Genomic DNA, 17,171 nt, shown 5'->3' on the forward strand with positions numbered 1-17,171 from the left:
ATCAAGTCTCCAACTCACACAGCTTTATCAGGTCAGGTGACTAAATCGGGTGTTTCTCTATTAAAGCATGATAGGATAAATCAATTGTTGTTATCTTTCATAGCATAACTGGTTATCAGCATTATTAAAGGCACAGTGTCACTTCATGTGTACAGTTTTAAGTTGTATTCATTTTGTAGATGCTTTTACCCTAAAGGACAGTTTGTTCTCATGGAAGGTTTCTAGTTCTGGGTCAGTTGATGGGGTGTAGATATGAGACTCGTTTGTGTTCAGTCTTGTACAACCCAGTGATTGTGTCAGTGGCCCAGCTGCACACTGACTGATACTGAGCAACACCACAGCCCACAAGCCACCCTGATAGGGAACCCAGAGATAAATGAACAGATACGCCGCTAACCGTCTGTCACCAGCACTACCCTTCTTCTGACACCAGGGAGCAGTAGAGGTGTATCATTAAGCCACATTACGTAATCCTGGATCGCCTCTGCAGTCAATACCCTGTAGGAACTTTGTTAGGAAGCTTAATTAATTTGATGAATGATTAATGTATGCAGAAGGATGTTTTCACAGCTCAGGAGGACATTTTAACTGCATTGCCTTCCCTGGGGTAGTTTTATTCAGAAGACACAGTAACTGCCAGATATCTTTGATTGGCCCAATCAAGTCTCTGTTTGCACTGATCCAATCCAATCCAACACAGTGACAGAGATCAAACTAGACCTTTTCCTTCCATGAACACAAGTTCGGTCAGTGTAGTGTGATCTGATCTCTTTAGAAAGCCGAGGGAACACTGATTAAATTAGTCTGTGATGACAGAGGAGAATTACTGATTGAGAGAACGGGGAAGGTTGAACAAGGAGAGAGAGAGAGAGAGAGAGAGAGAGAGAGAGAGAGAGAGAGAGAGAGAGAGAAAGAGAGAGAGAGAGAGAGAGAGAGAGGGAGGGAAGAGGAGCAGGGTGAGAGAAGAGGACTCGTTCAGGGAGATATCTGGTGACCTTTACACCCAGCTGAAGGCTGTGCCTCGCTGTCTGCCTAGGCTAATCACAGGTCAAAGTCCCGTGTCCCCGATCTCGTATGAACACAGTGTGTTTACGTTCTCTGCTCAGTGTCCGAGGTTCTCCCTTTCCGTCAGCAACTCCTCCATAACCCACCGTGCTATCTCCTTCTCATCTGCGACCCCTCCGCGTCGCCATGTTGCCCCTCCGGACACTAATCCTCCTGCTGCTCAGCCTCTCTCTGGGGATGACAGCCACCCTGGGTCTCTACAAGAGCTCTTCCAGCGAGGACACCCCAGCTCCCCAGGCTGCTGTCCTGGACCCGACTCCGGTGGACCCCCTGGAGGTGGAGGGGGTGATGGAGGACGACTCCCCCGTAGCAGAGCCCATAGTGGGCCAGGAGACAGACGGTCTGGAGGAGTCTGCTGGGGGGAACTCACCGGTCGACCCTCAAACAGTACCAAGCGAGCCTGAAGCAAACAGCCCGGCCACTGACAGCCTATTGGTCGAGGAGCCCGATTCTGACAGTCCATTGGTTGAGGATCTAATTGAAGACATCCCTGCATCTGATGCTGCTGATTCCTCTTTGGCTGATCAGCCCGTTGCTGACAGCCCATTGGTTGAAGACAGTCCTGCAGGGCATGCCGCTGCAGACATCCCTGCCCCGGAGCTCCTGGCTGAGGAGGCGCTGGGCCACGAGACCCCAGGCCAGGAGGCCCCCACCCAGGGGAGCCCTGCTGAAGACACCCCAGCGGAGGAGCCTGCTGCTGGGGAAGGCCTGGCCGTGGAGGCCCCTGTGGCTGACACCCAGGATGACCCGATAGAGGGCCTCCCAGAGGTCCTGGAGGCCCTGGAGCATTTGGAGGCCCTGGAGCAGCTGGAGCATCTGAAGGAGCTGGCCCCGTCCATGCACCTGCCCGTGGTGGAGGAGTCTTCCTGGGGCCTGAGCTCCATCAGAAACAGCTTCCAGGCCGTCAACGGCTACTTTGACTCCCTGGTGGAGATGGTGGGGGGGCGCGACGGTGTGTGCCAGTACCGCTGCCGACACGGTAAGACCTGAGTCTTACCTGAGTCACACTGAGTGTGTGTGTGTGTGACTGGCTGGTGACAGTAGGTATGAGTGTGTATGTGTGACTGTAGTTCTGAGTGTGTGTCTGTATGACTGTAGTTATGAGTGTGTATCTGTATGACTGTAGCTATGACTGTGTGTCTGTATGACTGTAGCTATGACTGTGTATCTGTGTGACTGTAGCTTTAAGTTTGAGTGTGTGTGTGCCTTAATGCAGCAGCCCGGGTTCGATTCCAGCTCGGGACATTTCTGCGTGTCTTCCCCTCTGACCTACCTTTCCTGTCTATACCTAAATGTCTCTGTCCAACAAAGGACAAAAATGATCATAAAAGAAATGTGGGAATGTAGCTGTCTGTGTACCAGACAGAAATATTGCTGTCTGGGATCCAGCATCCAAGGTCATGTTTGAGGTCATACATCAATCCTCACTTAATGTGTCGCCCCTGCAGCTACTTACACACATCCACGTGTCATACCTCAACCGCCTCACTCTGTCAAAAAACTGCACTGACTGTCTTTCATATCTGTGTGAACTATCTGTTGATAACGAACTGAGCCCTAACAGAACGAACTATCTGTGCCCTGGACTGTGGTGTGGGATGTACAGTACAAGCATCCATCCTCCCTAAGGCTCTTATCAGACAGATAGCTGAGTGGACAAGCTGTGCTCTGCTGTTACACAAGGCAGATAGAGAACCCAGAGGTCACCTGCTGGAGATGCAGGGTGCACAGACCTGGGGCTTGCATAAACACCTACAGACAGGTAGTTCCTCAGGCTACTATGCAACCCAAGTCATGGCTTAGATAGCTGAGCGGTTAGAGAATGGGGCTATTAATCAGAAGGTTGCCGGTTTGATTCCCAGCCGTGCTTAATGAAGTTGTGTCCTTGGACAAGGCACTTTACCCTAGTTGCCTCGGGGGGAATGTCCCTGTACTTACTGTAAGTCACTCTGGATAAGAGCGTCTGCTAAATGACTAAATGCAAATGTAAGTCAGCTTGTAGGTTCACTATCTGGTGTCACAATCACCAGGTAGCCCAAAAAGTAGCTTCTCACTAGCACCAGGTAACCAGAACTAGCACCAGGTAACCAGAACTAGCATCACAACTATTACCAGGTGACCAGAACTAGCATCACAACTAGCACCAGGTAACCAGAACAAGCTTCAGACTAGCACCAGGTAACCAGAACTAGCTTCAGACTAGCACCAGGTAACCAGAACAAGCTTCAGACTAGCACCAGGTAACCAGAACTAGCTTCAGACTAGCACCAGGTAACCAGAACTAGCATCACACTAGCACCAGGTAACCAGACTTGCACCAGGTAAACAGAACTAGCATCACAACTAGCACCAGGTGACCAGAACTAGCATCACACTAGCACCAGGTAACCAGACTTGCACCAGGTAACCAGAACTAGCACCAGGTATCCAGAACAAGCTTCAGACATGCACCAGGTAACCAGAACTAGCATCACAACTAGCACCAGGTGACCAGAACTAGCATCACACTAGCACCAGGTAACCAGAACTAGCTTCAGACTAGCACCAGGTAACCAGAACTAGCACCAGGTAACCAGAACTAGCTTCAGACTAGAACCAGGTAACCAGAACTAGTTTCAGACTAGCACCAGGCAACCAGAACTATAACCAGGTAATTAGAACTAGCTTCACACTTGCATAAGGTAACCATAACCCAGACATCGTAACTACTGCATTACCTCAGAAAAGAGGCCAGGCAGCTGTCCGGCTACGATGACTACCGTCATCAGCAAATAAACTAGGGCGTACTGGATTTGTCTCACCCACTGTAACGAAACCAACGGATGAGTCCTGTAAGTGCCAGCTGGGACACAAATCAAACAGCCCTCAGTTTCTTTCATGTGCCATGATGTAGCTATGAGACTGTTTCAGGACTGACCCTGCGATCAACACATGAAGGATGAGACACGACAACTGATTTACCCAGGAACCTTTGGTATTTTGAAGTTAACTGACACGGGCCAAGGTTTGGCTAACTAAAATGCTGTATTATGGTGGATGCTCTAATGAGCAGCAGTTAGCCACCGTTAGGTGTTTAGCCAAATGCGCGTTCCGTTGAGTCACAGCTGCTCTCGTGAAATAAGAACTTCCTTGGTTTCAACATTGATGCATTCAACCTAGACCTGACCACCAGTTCTGACCTCTGACCTGAGCCCTTCTACCTTGACCCCTGACCCCCTCTGCCATGACCCCCTCTACCCTCACCCCCCCCCCCCCCCGACCTCTGTGGTTGCTCCTCCCTCCCCAGGTAAAGAGCCTGTTCCCCGGCCAGGCTACCAGATCCCTGAGCCCAACGGCTGCAGCAACTCCATACTGGGCTTCCAGGTAGCGGACACCGTATGTGGCTTACTAATTAGCACCACTGTGCACACCATGGCGAATGGCTTGACTACCAATTGCGTGTGTGTGTGTGTGTGATTTTGTGTTGGTGTGTGTGCGTGCATGTGTGCCTGCACGTGTGTGTGTTTTTTGGCTGATGTGTGTGCATGCATGCGTGTTTTTGCATTGCTGTGTGTACGCGTGTGTGTGTGTGTGTACTTTTGTATTGGAGTATGTGCTTGCACGTGTGTTTGTGCTGGTGTGTGTGTGTTTGTGCTGGTGTGTGTGTGCATGTGTGTGTGTGTGTGTATGTGTGTGGGTACTAAAGTGTCCCGTGTCCCTGGCAGCTGGACCTGGGCATCCCTGCCATGACGCGCTGCTGTGACCAGCTGGACTCCTGCTACGACTCCTGCGGCTCCAGCAAGGCCCACTGCGACTCCAAGTTCCGCTGGTGCGTCCACGCCATCTGCACCGACCTGAAGAGGAGCCTGGGCTTTGTGTCCCAGGTCCAAGGTGAGAACACACACACATGCACTCAGGCAGGAGAACACACACACACACAACCACACACTCAACCACACACACACGCACTCAGGCAGGAGAACACACAGACATTCTCAGGTAGAACACACACACACACTCCAGCAGGAGAACAGACACACTCAACCACACACACAACCACACACTCAACCACACACACAACCACACACACAACCACACACTCAACCACACACACAACCACACACTCAACCACACACACAACCACACACACAACCACACACTCAACCACACACACAACCACACACACAACCACACACACACACTCCAGCAGGAGAACACACATTTGATGTACATCTCTGCCTCGATCTGTATTCTGAATGTCTCCCTCTCCCCTCCTTCCCCCTCCTCTCCCAGCATGTGAGTCGATGGCAGATGCCCTGCACAACACGGTTGGGTCCCTGGGCTGCAGGTCGTACATGAGCAGCCAGAGGGAGGCCTGCTACTGCGAGGACGAGGAGAGAGATGAGCTTTAGAACACCTGCTGGGACTACTGCAGTGTGAGGGTGTGTGAGGGTGTGTGTGTGTGTGTGAGGGTGTGTGTGTGTGTGAGGGTGTGTGTGAAGGTGTGTGTGCTAGGGTGTGTGTGTGAGGGTGTGTGAGGGTGTGTGTGCATGAGGATGGCTCTCTCACTGGACTACATACCCTACAAGACCGTGATTATGACATGTTCTTGTAGAGAACGTTATCAACAATGTTTAAAATCATTCTCTCGGAAACTGTGACAGTGTGGTGTCGTACACAGCATATTTTATTCTGATTTTCCAGTTGTCTCTCGTGGTGTGTTCTGTCTCTGCCTTAGAGGCCAGTAGGGGGCAGGGCTGCAGCTCCACTGAACCTGGCAGTCACCATTCACATATGCTGTTTAATACTTGGGGTGAACTTGATTTGTCTCACCCACTGGAATGAAAGCAAGGAACTAGTCACATAAGTGCCAACTGTGAGTCACATCAAATGCACCTCAGGTACGTCTGAGTGGCTGGCCAGCATGGTGCTCTGATAGAGGCTCATCAGCCTCTGGTTAGAATGGAGAACCTTCAGAAACAGAACGTTAGTGTCCATGGCAGCGTGGGCGCCGTGGGCGGAGCAGCGTGAGTGTTGTGGCGTGGGCAGAGTGGAGGGGGGACTTCGGGGTTTTCTCAAACACCCTGAATCTTTATGGGTTGTCAATTTTGGGAAATATGACAATATGAGTCCAACGTAAGGTGTATATTACATAAAGCTCAAAAAACTATTTGGCAATCAAATTAATGCAAAAAAAATAAAAAGATGCGCATTCGCATTACCTGTGGAGGATGGGGCTCCGCCCCTGATCCTTGGTACTGTGTTACATAAATGAGAACTGTGTGATGGTGTTTACACACACAGACAAGCTCTCACTCACAAACACACACTCCACACACACACACAGGGTAGTGTAACACAGTGAGAAGCGAGTACTTCATGTGCACTTGCGTGGTGCAACAGCCTGTAAATACACACTCAAATATGTGCTGCCAAGCACCCCTCTGTGTGTGTGTGTGTGTTTTAAGTTTATATTACGGCTCTCTCCAATACATTGTGTACTTTTAGACTGTTCCTCAATGTAATTACCCACCACCTCATTATAGATCAGGTTTCAATCCAGTGTTCCATGCAAGTTGTGTTTTTTGTTCATCAGCTGATAATTATAATTCAACGTTTGTGTTATTTTTCTATGAATAAATTAATGACTATTTAGAGTCCGTGATGTACGATGGCCAGGCATTTTAGGCATAAAAGTTCATCGATTTCTCCATTGAGTTTATTAAAGTACATACCTACCTCCCAACTTCATACAACAACAAGAGGCCGTCATCATTTTAGTTGATAAAAACAAATGTTATTTATTTCTTTGTTCATTATTATTATTGAAAAATGTTCACAAGAAATATTGTCATGAAATATTTTGAACACAGTATTAAAGTTGAAATAAGTACATTGATTGGAAAAAAGTTTATAGTGTTGACTACTCTACTTTGTATGAACACATACTGTCAGTCAGAGCGTATAGACAGTTAATATGTGTGTATGTCTGTGTGAGACACTGTGATTCCAGGCAGGACACACAAAAGAATGTCAGCCATCAGTGCACCTACAGGGCAGCAAGGTGTGCCTGAAGACAATCTCTCCTGACCTCAGCAGTTTCCACATGACTGAGTGAGTGTGTGTGTGTGTGTGTGTGTGTGTGTGTGTGTGTGTGTGTGTGTGTGTGTGTGTGTGTGTGTGTGTGTGTGTGTGTGTGTGAGAGAGAGAGCGTTGCAGTAGGTGCTAGTGAAACCATCTTTGATGCATGAACATAGATGTACTGACTAATATAGTAGTAAAATAAAACTAGAATATCAGCTGTGTCTGTGTGCATGAGTGTGTGTGTGTGTGCATGAGTGTGTGTGTGTATGTGTGCACAAGTATATACAGTATGTGCATGAGTGCGTGTCTGTATGTTTGGACCGAGCTTCAAAGTTCAGTGTAGGGGTCACGGCTCAGCCAGGATGAAGATTGGGCCTCCAGTCAGCAGGTGATGGTCCCGGTCCTGGCCCTGGCCCTGGTCCTGGTCCTGGTCCTGGTCCTGGTCCTGGTCCTGGTCCTGGTCCTGGTCCTGGTCAGACACCAGTTCACGGCGTGTTCGGCCCCGACATCCCTGAGAACAACGGGAGTCTCCTGCACCACACACCAACACCCTGCAGTGCAGGAACACTTCCTGTCAACACACACAGGCACACACACACACACAGGTTCAGAAGGACTGAGAAAATGCTTCCTTTACACAAGCAGATGCAACACCATGTCTGTAGAAACGCTGATCCAAAGGTCATACTCTGCGATACAAACACACGAACACACCAGCTGGTTCTCAGCATGGCTGTCTTACTCACTCGGTTGTCCTTGCCAACAAACTTGAAGACAGGGACCTGGTAGTGTTTGGAGAGTTGGTCTTTAGAAGAGAACTGCCTGACTGTCTCATCTGAGATACAACTGTGGGGGGGAGAGAGAGAGAGGTGGAGAGGAGGGGGGGGGAAGAGAGGGAGGTGGAGAGGTGAAGAGGAGGGGTAGAGAGAGGGAGGTGGAGAGGAAGGGAGAGGAGGGGGGACAGACAGGGATGTGGAGAGGTGGAGAGGAGAGGAGGGGGAGAGAAAGGGGCATGGAGAGGTGGAGAGGAGAGGAGGGGGGGGGTAAAGAGGTTGAGAGGAGTGTAGAGGAGAGGAGGGGGAGAGAGACGGACGTGGAGAGGTGGAGAGGAGAGGAGGGGGAGAGAGAGGGAGGTGGAGAGGAGAGGGGGGGGGGGGGAGACGGAGGTGGAGAAGAGAGGGGGGGGGGGGAGAGACGGAGGTGGAGAAGAGAGGAGGGGGGAGAGAGAGAGGTGGAGAGGAGGAGGGGGGGATAGAGAGGTGGAGAGGAGAGGAGGGGGATAGAGAGGGAGGTGGAGAGGAGAGGAGAGGAGAGGAGGGGGGAGAGAGAGGTGGAGAAGAGGAGGGGGGGGGGGGAGAGACGGAGGTGGAGAACAGAGGAGGGGGGAGAGAGAGGGAGGTGGAGAGGAGAGGAGGGAGGGGGAGAGAGAGAGGTGGAGAGGAGAGGGGGGAGGGGTAAGGAGGGAGTGAGAGAGGTGGAGAGGAGAGGAGGGAGAAGATGAGTGGAGGAGAGGAAACAGGCAAAGAAGATACCAGTGAGAGGAGTGTTAGTTATCCAATCAATCAATATTTCCACACAAGACCTACTAATCCATAAAGGTCTCTAACATGCTGCCTCACCAGTACGGACCATGCTTTAGTTCTTCACACGGACATGGTCTAGTCTGCTGGTGCAGAGACCTTGCTCCTAACCCTCTGCGCTCAACATCTAGGAACACCGTGTTCTAAACGTGAAGTGTTCTTTCAACGGCAGATCAGTGGTTGGATTTCTTCAGCTAAACCTTCCTTCATCCTCCTCCATTCTCTTAATCTCTATGGGCCATGAGTCTTATGAAAGCTTTAATGAAGTCAGATTAAAAGTGTAAGACACTGTGAAAAGGAAAAGTGGTGGAACATAGTTCATTCAAAGTTTGAATAAATCTAGAACAAAGTTGAAAATAGAGAGGGTACAATTGACCAGAACAGAGAACCAAGTACGGGTACAAAGTACAAAGTATTTAAGGGGTCCAGAAACCCTAGCAGCGCCCCTCAGATTCCACTATGTTCCACAGGTTTGACCATATTACTGCAGGTTATATCATGTTCTACAGTGTTCCGCATGCTCTACCATGTTCCGCATGTTCTACTATGTTCCGCATGTTCTACCACATTCCGGCCTGTTCCGCAGGTTCTAGCCGGTTTGACCTACCCGTCCTTGATGAGGTAGTACTTGAGGGCCTGCTCGGCCTTGGGGCTGGGCGTGGCGAAGCAGCTCTCCACCAGAGCGGCCAGTCCCTCCAGCCTCTCCCTCGGTTCCACCCCGAAGAACAGCGAGTCGTGGAGATGCAACTGGGGCGGCGCACGGTACGGCTCGGAGAACTCTGCATTCTTGAAGAGCTCCAGGGAGAACGGGAACACGCCCTCGCTGTGGCCCTCCAGCTCCAGGACGTTGCCGCCGCGGAGGCTGGCCTGGTAGCCGTCGGAGACGTCGTACTCGCGGGGGAACTGGCAGGTGACGGGGAGGAGGAGCTTGGAGGTGCGGATGATCATGTCCAGGCTGCTTCCTGGGTTGGACTTGGGCAGGCCCGTCACCAGGTTGGTGCCCACGATCCTGTCCTCCGTCACCTGGGCACCAAACGCACACACTCAGGGAGAGACTCTCTCACACACACACATATACACACATGGACACAGCTAGGGGAACACTCTTAGACACTCTCACACACATAATCTCTATGTAAATTCAAGGTTGACAGTTCCTGGCCTACAGCAGGTGTCAGATTGAGGCTGCAGGTCTACAGTAACAGATTAAGGCTGCAGGTCTACAGTAACAGATTAAGGCTACAGGTCTACAGTAACAGATTAAGGCTGCAGGTCTACAGTAACAGATTAAGGCTACAGGTCTACAGTAACCGTGTAAGGCTGCAGGTCTACAGTAACAGATTAAGGCTGCAGGTCTACAGTAACAGATTAAGGCTGCAGGTCTACAGTAACAGATTAAGGCTGCAGGTCTACAGTAACAGATTAAGGCTGCAGGTCTAGAGTAACAGATTAAAGCTGCAGGTCTACAGTAACAGATTAAGGCTGCAGGTCTACAGTAAGAGATTAAAGCTGCAGGTCTACAGTAACAGATTAAGGCTGCAGGTCTACAGTAACAGATTAAGGCTACAGGTCTACAGTAACAGATTAAGGCTGTAGGTCTACAGTAACAGATTAAGGCTGCAGGTCTACAGTAACAGATTAAGGCTGCAGGTCTACAGTAACAGATTAAGGCTGCAGGTCTACAGTAACATACCTTCACCATGGTGCCGCAGGTCTTCAGGCTGAAACTCAGGTTGATGTGTGTCCCGTTGGACACGCCCTTACATGAGGAGTTAGCCAATGAGAGCTCCAGTCCGCCCACCAGGTCCTTGGGAACCGAAACCTCGATGGAACCCGGGCCACACTGAACCGGAACTGCATCCCAGAGACATCAATACGCTTCTCTCTCTCTTTTTCTCTCTAATCTCTCCAACAAACACACAATATCTCTCTCTCTCTCTCACCCTGGCAGGTGCGTTTGTCCTGGCCCAGCTCCAGGCCTCGGGGACAGAAGCACTGGTATGTGTCCTGCATCGCCAGGCAGCCATGGCTACAGCCCCCGTTGTTGTTATGACAACCTGCAATCTCTTTCAAGGTGATGGAGAGGGTAAGAGAGAGGAAGAGAGGAGGAAGATTGAGAGAGGAAGAAGGGAGGTGGAGAAAGAGAGGAAGGGTGAGGGGAAAGTACAGAGAGAGGAAGGAGAGGGAGATAAACAGTGGGGGATGATGATGATGGTGATGATGATGATGATGATGATGATGGTGATGATGATGATGGTGATGATGGTGATGATGATGATGGTGATGATGATGATGATGATGATGGTGATGATGGTGATGATGATGATGGTGATGATGATGATGATGGTGATGATGATGATGGTGATGATGATGATGGTGATGATGATGATGATGGTGATGATGATGATGATGATGGTGATGATGATGATGATGGTGATGGTGATGATGATGATGATGATGATGATGATGATGATGATGATGATGATGATGATGGTGATGATGATGATGATGATGATGATGGTGATGATGATGATGATGATGGTAATGATGGTGATGATGATGATGGTGATGATGGTGATGATGATGATGGTGATGATGATGATGATGATGGTGATGATGGTGATGATGATGATGGTGATGATGATGGTGATGATGATGATGGTGATGATGATGATGGTGATGATGATGATGATGGTGATGATGATGATGATGGTGATGATGATGATGATGGTGATGGTGATGATGGTGATGATGATGGTGATGATGGTGATGATGATGATGATGGTGATGGTGATGATGGTGATGATGATGGTGGTGATGATGGTGGTGAGGATGATGATGATGGTTGTGATGATGATGGTTATGATGAGGGCTGGAAAGATGATAATGATGATGATGATGGTGATGGTGATGATGATGATGATGATGATGATGATGATGAGGATGATGGTGGTGATGATGATGATGATGATGATGATGATGATGGTGGTGATGATGATGATGATGATGATGATAATGATGAGGGTGGTGATGAAGGACCTGTACCTTTGCAGTTGTGTCCGTCCTGGTCCAGGACTCGGCCTGGCCCACACTTGCAGCTCCAGGACCCCTTGGTGTTCACACATACCTCCGCACATCCCCCGTTCCCTCGCTCACACTCGTTCACATCTGGAGGGAGGGAGGGAGGGATGGAGCGTTGGGGTGGACAGACGGCAGTAAGTAAAGTAGACAGCAGTTACAGAGCAAGTCATTGCTCAGACTGACAGTCCTCCAAGCCCCCCTCTTCCTCTGAGGTAATGACTCAGCAAATACAGAGAACAGGCAATCTCTATCTTTCTGTCTCTTCCCCCCCCTCCATGCCCTTCCCCCTTCCTCTGCTTTATTCACGACCCCTGTCACATCTATCTCACACCCCTCCTCTCTCTTTTTCTCTCCCTTCCTTGCCCCTCTTCAACCCCCACTTCTCCCTCTCCTCCTCCAGCCCTCCTCCTCCATTCTCCTCCTCCCCTTCCTCCCTCCTCCTCCCCTCTACTCTCCTCCCCCAATCCCTTCTCCCCTCTCCTCCTCCAGCCCTCCTCCTCCTCCATTCTCCTCCTCCCCTTCCTCCCTCCTCCTCCCCTCTACTCTCCTCCCCCAATCCCTTCTCCCCTCTCCTCCCCCAGCGCTCCTCCTCACCCCCTTCTCCTCTTCCCCCTCCTCCCTCCTCCTCCCATCTCTCCCCCCCCCCCTCACCCAGGCAGGTCTGTCGGTCTGGTCCCAGGACTGTCCCAGCCGTACACCTGCAGTCAGATTCTGGACAATGAGGACCAGTGCACTCCACCTCATCACAGATGTCATAGAAGTCTGCAGATGGACAGACAGAAACATGGTCAGATACATGGTCATCCAATCAGCCAGTCAGCCAGTCAGCCAGTCAGCCAGTCATGCATTCAGCCAGTCATCCAGGGTTAGTTAGGGTCAGGGTTAGATTGGGTCACAGGGCTAGTTAGGGTGAGGGTTAGTTAGGGTTAATCAAGATTAGTTAGGGTCAGGGTTAGGGTCCCTCACGGCCACAGTAGACGTGGAAGCAGACTGAGGGCCGGGGCAGCCGGTAGACGTAGTAACCGCCCCCGCACGCCTTCACGTCCGCGCTGCCGTTCCACCGACAGCAGTCGTCGTTGAAGCTGGCACAGACGGGCAGTGTGATGATGCCGTCCTGGGGCTGAGGGTGCGTGCCGTTCAGCCAGATGGGCGCGTGGGTCCCGCAGTGGTTCTCCTGGATGCAGAATGTGGGCATGGCGTCGCCGGCCATGCCGGTGAAGCGGTACCACTCTCCGGACAGGAGGCTGTCGCACAGGGGCACGCCCCCGGAGGAGTGGTTGACATGGTAGTCCGTGTTCCTCCAGGGCTCGTTCAGACTGATGTAGGCCGAACACGGGTCCAAAACTGGGAGGAAGATCAAGTAGGGTCGATGGGAGAGAGGGGGGAGGAGAAGCGAGGGTTGGCGTGGAGGGAGAGAAGAAGGAAGGGTAACATCAGCATTACTACACTTCAGAGCTGCACCTCCCCATGTGGTCCGCTCCTCAGCTGCATTGATCTGTGTCACCCAGCATCACTCTACTGATCACTCGGCTGATTGGAGACGATTCACTCTCTCCAGGGTCAGTCTGGCAGTAGCCCTGTCCAGAAACAGTGCAGTCAGGTCCAGCCAGTTGTCTCCCCAGGCCCAGTGGAGCAGACACAGGAGTCAGTGAGGGAGACAAACTAACTTGCCGCTGACGATAATCAATAGCCTCTTCAATTTGCCCTTTTTTCTTCTTTGTCTCTCTCTTAATCTCTTCTCTCTCACTCTCAACTGTCTCCTCTCCTGCCAATGTCTATTCTCTCTCTCCGGATAACTCGTTTTTCTGAATCTTTTCGTCCACTCTTTCTCAGTTTACTTCAGAATGAAACGATTGAGGAGAACAAGTGGAATGGGGGGAAAGATGGAGAGGAAAGATGGATAGATGGGGAGATGGGGAGAAGGACAGAGGGAGATATGAAGAGAAGGAGAGAAGGAAAGAGGGAGAGATGGAGAGAAGGCAAGAGGGAGAGAAGGAAAGCGAATGAGAGGAGATGGAGAGGTAGAGAGGTCGGTAGATATAGAGGTATGTACTGCAGTTAGATATAGAGGTATGTACTGCAGTTAGATAAGTCTATAGTAAAAGAGCAAATATTTACACTCTCAGACACACACAGAGAGGAACCCATCTAATCACTGGTCCAGGCGTGTTCTTTTGGACATTGTAGGGACAAAACAGGAAGAACTGGAGGTCAAGGCTGACCGGACAAGCAGGTCAGGGACATCACAGTCAACACTGTGTCCCTGAACAAACTGTGTAATTATCTAGCTCTAACACACACAACTTCACCCCTTCACCCCTTCCTCACGGCCTATGTGTGTAATGGACCATCCATCTGACTGGACCCTCAAGACCTCAAGACCAGGCAGCAGCCCTGCTTGGTGGGGGGAGCACCCGGGTGTTAGTGTGTTCATGTCTGCTACAGGAGACCAACAAGAGCTCCACCAGCATGCACCTGGGTTCACACCCATGAGGGGATGGGAGGGGAGGGGAGGGGAGGGGAGGGGAGGGGAGGGGAGGGGAGGGGAGGGGGAGGGGAGGGGAGGAATGGAAAGGAAAGGAAAGGAAAGGAAAGGAAAGGAAAGGAAAGGAAAGGAAAGGAAAGGAAAGGAAAGGAGAGGAGAGGAGAGGAGAGGAGGAGAGGAGGAGAGGAGGAAAGGAGAGGAGAGGAGTAAAGGAGACGAGAGGAAAGGAGGAGAGGAGGAGGGGAAGACAGGAGGAAATCTGACTGTTTCGTTCCCAGCCTCAGCCCTTGGGTCAAGATCAATTGCAGATCAATGCCATAAATAAACACTAACTACTATTTCCCATGTGTAGGATCTTCTCACAATGCTCTTATTGATTACATTTACATTTTACATTTAGTTATTTAGCAGACGCTCTTATCCAAAGCGACTTACAGTAAGTACAGGGACATTCCCCCCGAGGCAAGTAGGGTGAAGTGCCTTGCCCAAGGACACAGCGTCATTTGGCACGGCGGTAAATCGATCCGGCAACCTTCTGATTACTAGCCCGACTCCTTCACCCCTTAGCCATCTGACACCCTTATTGATAAAACAGTCTATGTTACAATGGAGGATCTTTCAACTCTAACTACAGACCATATATATAGGCGTATGGGCGTATTTGAAGCCCTCTGTGACATGCTTACGAGTAAAAAGGGCTATACAAATACGTTTGATTTGATTTGATATAGGATCAAGCAGTTGTACCATTAATGCTCATCATGCGGAACAATATTAGTCATACAGAACAGCACAGTGTTTGGAGATGTGAAGGTATGGAGATACTCACCGACTCCTGCTGTGGTGTCCTGTAGGAAAACAGTTAGCAGAAGGAAAATCATCATGTCCGTGTTGTATCTCTCTCTCTGTCTCTCTCTCTGTTTCTCTCTCTCTGTCTCTCTCTCTCTGTCTCTCTCTCTGCAGACAACAAGCTCAGGCGAGTGTGTGTGCGTGTAAGGTCTGGTCCATGCAAAGACGGAACAACATCTAATATGTTGTCCTTATCTGTAGTTGCAGACTTGGCTAGTGGTTTGGCTGGTGGAGGAATGTGTGTGTGTGTGTGTAGGAGAAACCTACATCTGTCACCCTGACGGTCTCGGTGTGATGAGTCTAATGACAGCACCATCCTCCAATTGTTCCAGAGAACCATGTTATCCTGAACCTAGCCCAGCTCAGATTACACACACTTCTTCCCCCCCCCCCTCACCTCCTCCCCCATCCTCCCATCTCTACCCCTCATCTCTACCCCTCATCTCTACCCCTCATCCTCCCTCTCCTCTCGACCTCCATCCTAAACGCCTGTCTCTCTATACACCCTATCCTAACCCTATCCTTTCCCCCTGTCCTCCCTTCCTTCCGCTGTTTTCTATCCTCTCCCCATCTTCCTACATCAAACAACCCAAAGGCGCTCTTCATTTCTAATCCCTTAAATAGGCCTTCAAAGCAGATGATTACTTCATAGAAGAGCCCCTCTGAGGGGTATCTCATGCTGTGTCCCAAATCACCCTCGTTTCACTTTAACCATGTCCCGCAGCTGCCCTTACTGTTCACACGCCTACCATGCAGCGTGCTACAATTGGGAAATACCACATCATCATCATCATCATCATAACATTGCACCTTGAACTTTGGCCCTCTTGCCCAAACGTGTCACAAATCGTAGCACAAAATGTCAATATTGTTGAAATATAGAATTGGCGCTGATCAAAGCATGCTGTCAGAGCCTGGGGTTCTGCTGCTCTGTGACGTCTGTAGTTCATCTGAGGTGAAGCATCATTGCTGCTCTGTGACGTCTGTAGTTCATCTGAGGTGAAGCATCTCTGCTGCTCTGTGACGTCTGTAGTTCATCTGAGGTGAAGCATCGCTGCTGCTCTGTGACATCTGAAGTTCATCTGAGGTGAAGCATCATTGCTGCTCTGTGACGTCTGTAGTTCATCTGAGGTGAAGCATCTCTGCTGCTCTGTGACATCTGTAGTTCATCTGAGGTGAAGCATCACTGCTGCTCTGTGACGTCTGTAGTTCATCTGAGGTGACGCATCACTGCTGCTCTGTGACGTCTGTAGTTCATCTGAGGTGAAGCATCACTGCTGCTCTGTGACGTCTGTAGTTCATCTGAGGTGAAGCATCACTGCTGCTCTGTGACGTCTGTAGTTCATCTGAGGTGAAGCATCACTGCTGCTCTGTGACGTCTGTAGTTCATCTGAGGTGAAGCATCACTGCTGCTCTGTGACGTCTGTAGTTCATCTGAGGTGAAGCATCGCTGCTGCTCTGACTGGGAGTCAGAACCGCCAGAAGAGCATACTGCAAAATGCGACTGGATGCAGTAGGACATCCTGGTATTATTTGGACGTACTAACTCATATAATAATAAGACTTTATTGATTTCATACAAGAATTGCAGCACAAGGTGCTTTACATAAAATCAATAAAAACATTAGTACAAGTAAATAAAGTAATAAAACTCTTCTGAGATCAAATTAGTCAAATGCTTTGATAAAAAGGTATTAAGATGAAAATATCTAGCGTGTTTGCTTCCCTAATATTTATGGGTAATGTGTTCCATAGTTTTGGGACGTAGTTGACAAAGGCTGCATCACCAATCTTCGTATGACTGCTTCTGGTGACCTCTAATAGGCCTGCATCTGATGATTGCAGTGTTTTAGCTGGTATGTAGTTTATTAGAGTTAGCAATGTAGCTAGGTTCTTGTCCATTTAGAGCAGGGGTCCCCAAACTTTTGTCTGCGAGGGCCAGATAATTTTCCTTTCTTTAATGTGGGGCCGGGTCGGAACAGAAAACTACTTGGGCCGGAGTAACTACCAGTATTATTGTGGAGATGTCATTATGATTTTAAATGTAT

The 17,171-nt window shown here is 49.9% G+C and overlaps 2 protein-coding genes across 2 annotated transcripts; one reads left to right on the forward strand and one right to left on the reverse strand.

Moving 5' to 3' along the window:
* The first annotated feature begins 1,191 nt into the window (after nucleotides 1-1,191).
* Nucleotides 1,192-5,864, forward strand: pla2g12b (phospholipase A2, group XIIB). The gene is made up of 4 exons (XM_047029328.1): nucleotides 1,192-2,044; nucleotides 4,352-4,428; nucleotides 4,770-4,935; nucleotides 5,338-5,864. Exons 1-4 carry the CDS (start codon nucleotides 1,192-1,194, stop codon nucleotides 5,454-5,456), a joined length of 1,215 nt encoding a protein of 404 aa, XP_046885284.1. The 3' UTR covers nucleotides 5,457-5,864.
* Nucleotides 5,865-6,869: 1,005 nt separating this feature from the next.
* oit3 (oncoprotein induced transcript 3) lies at nucleotides 6,870-15,352 on the reverse strand. Its single transcript, XM_047030140.1, has 9 exons — nucleotides 15,104-15,352; nucleotides 12,756-13,133; nucleotides 12,441-12,551; nucleotides 11,754-11,876; nucleotides 10,652-10,774; nucleotides 10,402-10,562; nucleotides 9,316-9,731; nucleotides 7,875-7,974; nucleotides 6,870-7,699 (listed from the first exon to the last, which is right to left on the reverse strand). The coding sequence occupies exons 1-9, from the start codon at nucleotides 15,156-15,158 to the stop codon at nucleotides 7,475-7,477; spliced, it is 1,692 nt and encodes a 563-aa protein (XP_046886096.1). The 5' UTR covers nucleotides 15,159-15,352; the 3' UTR covers nucleotides 6,870-7,474.
* Between the last annotated feature and the right edge of the window lie 1,819 nt (nucleotides 15,353-17,171).

Source organism: Hypomesus transpacificus, chromosome 11, assembly GCF_021917145.1.
Source record: "Hypomesus transpacificus isolate Combined female chromosome 11, fHypTra1, whole genome shotgun sequence".
Classification (NCBI taxonomy): domain Eukaryota; kingdom Metazoa; phylum Chordata; class Actinopteri; order Osmeriformes; family Osmeridae; genus Hypomesus; species Hypomesus transpacificus.

What these genes read in the sequence shown, in the direction of transcription:
- pla2g12b (XM_047029328.1), top strand. Translation starts at nt 1,192, where the DNA reads ATGTTGCCCCTCCGGACACTAATCCTCCTGCTGCTCAGCCTCTCTCTG. An exon ending in CCAGTACCGCTGCCGACACG is followed by an intron (nt 2,045 to 4,351) that starts GTAAGACCTGAG and finishes CTCCCTCCCCAG; the next exon opens with GTAAAGAGCCTGTTCCCCGG. An exon ending in ACTCCATACTGGGCTTCCAG is followed by an intron (nt 4,429 to 4,769) that starts GTAGCGGACACC and finishes TGTCCCTGGCAG; the next exon opens with CTGGACCTGGGCATCCCTGC.
- oit3 (XM_047030140.1), bottom strand. Translation starts at nt 15,158, where the DNA reads ATGATGATTTTCCTTCTGCTAACTGTTTTCCTACAGGACACCACAGCA. An exon ending in GGACAAACGCACCTGCCAGG is followed by an intron (nt 10,563 to 10,651) that starts GTGAGAGAGAGA and finishes TCTGGGATGCAG; the next exon opens with TTCCGGTTCAGTGTGGCCCG. An exon ending in CCTGCGGCACCATGGTGAAG is followed by an intron (nt 9,732 to 10,401) that starts GTATGTTACTGT and finishes TTTGGTGCCCAG; the next exon opens with GTGACGGAGGACAGGATCGT.